The following is a 6,365-nucleotide window of genomic DNA, read 5'->3' as shown; positions in this document are numbered from 1 at the left end:
TCATAATGCCCGAGGAAATCTGTAAAGTAAGTGTGATTTGACATTGATTCAGGTACGTTTAACATGCACCAACTGTATACTGGGAAGCAGACAATTATGCACAGTATTCAATTTAAAAATTCTCATCATAAATTAATGACTGAATATTTATTATCCAAAATGAGACGGTGCCTTACTGGAAATGTTTAGGAAATGACAGACAATTGGCTTTCTCCGTGTGCAGGATCAAATGTGTCGTCATTTTAGTGTCTGACACATGAAGTGACCTTTTTGGTTACAGCAGAAGGTATTCAATGAGGAATCCGTTAAATTCGTAGTTTGAGCAGTGAAGTTTCACTTCTTTTTTATTGCATAGTTTCATCCATTTTCAACCTGATACTCTTCCAACAAATTCCTTTGCAACACACAAAACTGATTATATTTAATTTGCATAGCCCAGTAAACTGCAATAAACTCTGGAAGGAAAATCAGCTCATCATGTGATACATTACATTTCCAGGATTTATTATGACATAAATACTTCTCACACATGGCTGCTTGTAGTGCATTCGTCAGTACAGTTAAAAAAGAAACATTCTGGTCTCCCTGAAGCAGCTGGAGTGTAGAGCAAATACCTCCTGAAAGCTTTACGACAAACACACAGCAGTGCATGGAATATACTTGAAGCTTGACCAAAGGGTGCAGAAGGAATCATTTCACAATCAAATTACAACAACAACAACAATATAATATAAAATGCCGAGCTCCAGAAACCGAATATTAATTATGCCTGAGATCTTCCTCTGAATATGTTCCACGGCCACTTTGGTTTAATGTTAAATAGTTCCGCTTGGGAAGTGAGATGCTCTTTGGTGGTTTTAAGGTAAAAAGGCACAACACAAATGTTTTGAGAGTCAAGGTGGAATCAGATCTAACAGTAAATACGATCTAAAAATGTGCAAAATAGGATCATTGTGCTCAGTCTCATCCCACACATTAACATAACTGTTTGAGAGGGATGTTAAGATCTTTAAATCAAAGCTAAAAACACACCATAATAAAGGAATTTAAAAGAATATAAAACCTGGCACTAAAGACAAATGCCAAAATGCATCGGTAACCTGGCTGATTGTTTTTTTTTTCAGTATCTATTAAGAAAATGGTTAATTTACAATCCAATAGCTGCCTATTTTCAGGGTTAACTTTTAGAAAATATCCTGTCTAAAATGTATTCTGAAAATAAAAATTGCCCTCGTTCATATTTCTATGATCTGACCAGTTTGAAGCCTTGGCCAGTGTCCAGTATCGCTGGTGGAAACCAGTTGAGTTTAATTCTCTTCAAGCATCGCAGGCAGGCGCTGCAGAGCCACAGCAGGTTCAGACCGCCGCACCACAGCGCCAACTGGACCACCGGGTACGTCATCCGGGGGAAGTACATGCTCCAGTGGTTGGTGACATCGCTTCCTGTTGGCAGGTGCAGCGTGTAGTCGCTCCAGTGTTTGGAGACGCCGTAGTTGGCACTAACCGCCCTGCCCCTCTCACACCACTGGATGCTGCTGTTTGAGTTGCAGTTGTATTCCACCCACTGAGAGGTGAAGTCTCCAAGCTGCGGGGGGTCCTGGTGCTTGGCGTCCGACACTCGAGCAAGCGTCGCTCCCTGCACAGCCACGTACAAATCCTCTGCCTTCCTGACCTCCTTCACCCACGGCAACGAGTTGTCACAGTCGAGCACCAAGATGAGGCGCGAACAGAAGCTGCCGTTCTTCTCCCTCCACCATTCCAAGATATGATCCAGACGGAGAGTGTCTCCTCCTGATGATGAACACAGAAACCAGCTGATTACAGATCACACACAAACTGTGCATGAGTGAGATGAAGATTCTGAGATTACTAAGGGTTAGAGGAGGGTTCGATTCCATGAGTGACATCAGAATAACCATTTTTAAGATGAGGAGTATTCCTCATCTCATTTATTAGGTCTTTTTTTATTTCACCTACATTAAAACTGTATTTTGTTTTTTTTTATTAATTTAGTGAAATAGTTGGCAAGTTTTAAGTTTATATGTTGACGAAAAATGAATCAAATGTCTTTCATATTGCGGAATTATGCTGAATTTCCCCACACCGTTACACTGATGACGTTGAGTCACTAGTTCAGGGTCACAGCCAGGGAGTTGAGTTTGAGCAATGTAAATACAACAATATTTGATCATAATCTCATTATTTTGGTTGTACTGAATGTCATTGTTTTAATGCTTGTCTTTTTTTTTTTTTAATTCACAGCTTATTATTGAGGTTTTCAAATGAAACTTTTTATTGTCGCTCGTGTTTTATGACATCATCCTAAAAAATGTTTTTTTTTTCTAAATCTAAACTATCAGCGATTGTAAGTCCATCTTTCCATCTTTTGTTGTTGGGCAGGCAGTGGATTTAAAAAAAAATAACTGCCCAACCATAGAGCATTGTGTGTGCTAGAATCAGTTTTGAGCACAGTGAAAAAGCTGTTTTTGAAAGGCTCAACCCCTAACAAATATGGATTGGAGCAGAAAGTTTATTAAATAAAAACATGCTGTGATTTTTGTTAATAATTACATTTATATTTTGCCATAGATAATGACTTTTGGACTTTACAACGCCCTGAAGTTATTGGAGATGTTGGATGACATGAGTCTGAAACAATCATACACTGTCAACACTGGAATCAAATTCTACAAATAGTAAAACACATATCATATTAGTGTTACCTAAGCTCTATCTTCAACTTTGCAAAAATACTGAGTTTAAACAGACAAGCAAAAAAGGAGATTTCAAAATTTGAGTGTCAACAACATGACTGAAGCTTTAAACCTTCAAACTATTTAAGTGTCCCCCCCTCTTACCCGACAGTGCCCACTCCCCAGAGCGGTGACTGTGACCGCTGTAGAAGATGACGTAGGTGTCGTGGCGAGGCCCGTCCGCCGTGCGAAGCTCGAGGAAGGATTTGATCTTGGCCTGCAGAGCATCCAGGGTCACGCCGCTGGTGGAATAGTCGCAGCCGAAAACCTCTATCAGGTGGTGGGCGAAGAAGCGCTGCACGTTGTTCAACATGCCCGTAGAGCGCCGGTTGAGCTCCTGCACCTGGTCCGGAGGAAGCAGCATGGGCTGACCATCAGGACTGCCAGGGAAATAACGAGAGAGGAGGACAGAGGGTGAATCATGTTGGTTTAAATCAGTTATTCAGCACAGGTCTGGGGACGTCTACTGAGTCAAAGACAACAAGTCCATTTTGACTGCTCATTTGCCTGCTAGCAGAATTTAAACTACAGCTCTTATGTGACTTTTCTTAAACTTGAACGTCACTCTGTGCAGGAAACAGGTGTGGAATGATGCACTTCATACTTCAAATATCAGGAACAACAACTGAACAAACTACTGATTCAAAGCCGCAGAAGATTTTGATATGCACCTCTTACAACTATGTTATTGTCACACATTGTATTGTTACACACTACCTGCAGTAGTTGGTGGGGATGACCACTGCGTAGCCCACACACGTTCCTCCCAGGCTGTTCCCGAGTTCGTGGAAAAGCCCGTGGAACAGAGACTCCAGAGGCAGGACAAGCAGAAACATGCTCACAAAGATGCTGCTGGAGGCCTGCAGAGCAAATTGATGGGTCAATTCATTATTTCACATCACACCATTCCCATACTGCCCTATAGTCCAAACTATTTGTTCCAAACCTGGGGTTCAGGACCCTTACATGAGTGCACAAGAAAAATCTGAGAGGTCCCAAGAAGATCAGCAGAAAAAAATGTGTGTCCGTAATCTAAAAATGACATCTACTTTTCTGGCTTTTTAAAAAATAAAAAAGAACTTTGCGTCTTTGTTGGGATTTTATGGGGAAATCAAAGAAATATGCAACCAGTGATGAGAAGCCTTGGAGGGGAACACTGCCATCTTGTTCTATTTTGTTTTTGGTTTTTTTTGCTGTGTGCAAATGTTTCATCTCATAATTAAAGTGTGTTTTTCTGTAAATTTACTGTTGTAACTCTGTACTGATGTCATTTGTGGCCAGGTCTCCCCTGTAAAATAAACTTGTGGTCTAAATGGGAGCAACCTGGTACAATAAAGGCTAATTAAATGAAAAATACAAATGTCTAGATTGCAAGAACCCTGGAGCCATGCAGTCCTGTGATATTCAGTTGATCTTGTGTTTCTGCCCCTACCTGCCAACAAGCAACAGCAACAGCAACTGTTGACACCAGCGTGAAGAGCACCAGGCGATCAGAGATGAGGCAGAAATGTCTCACGCCCTTTGAGGCCATGATCTTGTCCAGGCCTGACCCGAGCTGGGACAAGCACACCCTCTGGCAGTCACTGAGCTTGGTGTGGAAGCCCCACACTGTGATGACAAACACCATGTGGCAGATGGCCCAGAAGAGCACACAGACCACAAAGGTCGGAATCATCAGGTACCACTGGTCCAGGTCTTTCAGCTTCCGAGCGGACAGAACGATGAAGGTCACTTCCACCAGCAGCAGGGGCAGGAGGGACAGCCGGCGCCACAGGACCCGCCACGCCAGGAACGGCTGCCAGCGCTCGGTCACAGACAGACCGCTGAAGTAGACGTCCAGCAGAGGGTCGCAGATGAGCTGGCTGAAGAAGCAGGCGAGGGCGAAGGGGTTGATGGTGATGTTGAGGGACTGGAAGAACAGCACGCCGGTGATGACAGCGAAGCAGACCAAGTTGGGAAGAGCCAGGAGAGCCTTCATCCGGAGGGCAACCATGACTGTGGCCAGCGCCACCACCAGCACCATGACGCTCAGGGACTTTTGGAGGAGCAGTGCCGTGCTGGCGGCGGCGAACCCCGCCAGCTCCAGCCGCTCTGCCGAGGTGAGGAAGGCGGGCCGGTACCTGGTGCATCCGAACAGTCGCTCCAGCAGCGCCCACAGCGTCCTCAGAGCCACGCTGGTCAGCAGCATGTAGTTGGCAGCCCGCTCCTTCAGGTCGCTCTGCAGAGCAGGACTGTTGAGGAAACACAGCAGTCCCAGCAGGAAGCCGAACCACGGGTGGAGGAGGCTGAGGCTGAGCCTCTCCATGTTGAAGTAGTAGTACATTATACTCGCTATTCCGAGGACAACCAGGGCCAAGATGAAGATGACAAGAAGAATGGTCTCGGCGGTCCTCTCCCACCGGGCATAGAGCCCCAAACACAGGGCGACCAGCAGGTTGAGACTGGACAAGTAGCCCAGCCACCGGACAGAGGACCACATGCTCGCCTCTCCGTTGACCTCCTCCAGCCGGGTCATCGCTGCATGAAGGCAGTGGCTGACACAGTAGCGTAGAAAACGACACATCTTGAGATGGACAACAAACAGGCTAAATCCTAAAGCAAGCAATTGAAGAGAGTTAGAGTCGGTTTACAGTCCGTTATGACATGTGAAATCACACCGACACAAAAACTTTCGCGAAAAGTTTAGCTAGCTGAAAGTTAAGCTAGCTAACCTGTTGAAGGTGGCTAGCTTAGCTACTGTTAGCTACTAGCGATGCATCTTTGCGCCGGTCAACGTTAGCACGAATTAACATTTACATCTTCATGAGCGTTGTTTGTGTGCTTTTCATCTGATATCCGATGCGGATTTTTAAAGATCTGAAATGCAGCGCCTTAAAACGACATGTCAAAAGAGTGACAGACGTAGCCGTTAGAAAAGTTTGTTGTCACGTCAAAAGTTTTGAGTCGGTTGACAGGCGCCATGACAGTTGCTTCCACTACGGCAAGCGCTAAGGGGCAAAACTGCTTATCCAACATTAAAGGCAAGTTCCAAAAATATTCTCACACTATATTTGAATTAAAATGTTAACTGAGAACGCATTTAACCAATTTAATTTATTTTTTTGTTTAAAGTCAGGGTTCATCATGAATTACTTACTTTTTCCTGAGTTTTCAGTCTCATGTCATATGAGCAACTGAGCCCAACTTTCACACTTGGGATGTTTCAGATGTACATCAATGAAAATGGGGCCTTAGCTCTTTATTTCTGTAAATTTTCCACATGTGAGTAATTTCTGGGAGAAAACCTAGTTATTTATGCCTGCTGTCACAACACTTTTGTCAACAGCACCCAAGCAGCTGTAAATAAATAAATAAATAAATAAAAAGGGCTAAATCTGTGCTCAAAATCAATGCAAAAGGGAAGCTATCCAATGCAGCCCTACAACCTGAGATAAAACTTAAGTTGTGTTTCACCATATGTATTTTTTCGAAATATTTATATTTATTTATAGGTCCCTGTTTGCATTAAGGTAGTCAGCTAAGATACTGTAAGTATATCTGACAGTAATATACAATAATAAGCCTGTTAAATAACCACCATGTGTATGTTTTCAAGTGTAATGTTTTACCTCA

At 43.6% G+C, this 6,365-nt stretch overlaps 1 protein-coding gene across 2 annotated transcripts; it reads right to left on the bottom strand.

The window, feature by feature from the left end:
- Positions 1–310: 310 nt before the first annotated feature.
- tmem168b (transmembrane protein 168b) lies at positions 311–5,753 on the bottom strand. 2 transcript variants are annotated; one of them, XM_030426968.1, is made up of 5 exons: positions 5,465–5,753; positions 4,186–5,345; positions 3,471–3,613; positions 2,859–3,133; positions 311–1,791 (listed from the first exon to the last, which is right to left on the bottom strand). In XM_030426968.1, exons 2-5 carry the CDS (start codon positions 5,314–5,316, stop codon positions 1,244–1,246), a joined length of 2,097 nt encoding a protein of 698 aa, XP_030282828.1. In that variant the 5' UTR covers positions 5,317–5,345; positions 5,465–5,753; the 3' UTR covers positions 311–1,243. The 2 variants fall into 2 exon arrangements, with proteins under 2 accessions (XP_030282828.1, XP_030282827.1); XM_030426967.1 differs by having other exon boundaries at positions 4,186–5,753.
- Between the last annotated feature and the right edge of the window lie 612 nt (positions 5,754–6,365).

This window comes from Sparus aurata, chromosome 8, assembly GCF_900880675.1.
Source record: "Sparus aurata chromosome 8, fSpaAur1.1, whole genome shotgun sequence".
NCBI classification, from domain to species: Eukaryota; Metazoa; Chordata; class Actinopteri; order Spariformes; family Sparidae; genus Sparus; species Sparus aurata.
Note: the sequence above shows the minus strand (reverse complement) of the source record. Positions and strands in the feature narration are given on the sequence as shown.

What these genes read in the sequence shown, in the direction of transcription:
- tmem168b (XM_030426967.1), bottom strand. Translation starts at nt 5,316, where the DNA reads ATGTGTCGTTTTCTACGCTACTGTGTCAGCCACTGCCTTCATGCAGCG. An exon ending in ATCCCCACCAACTACTGCAG is followed by an intron (nt 3,134 to 3,470) that starts GTAGTGTGTAAC and finishes TTTCCCTGGCAG; the next exon opens with TCCTGATGGTCAGCCCATGC. An exon ending in TGGGGAGTGGGCACTGTCGG is followed by an intron (nt 1,792 to 2,858) that starts GTAAGAGGGGGG and finishes GTTCATCATCAG; the next exon opens with GAGGAGACACTCTCCGTCTG.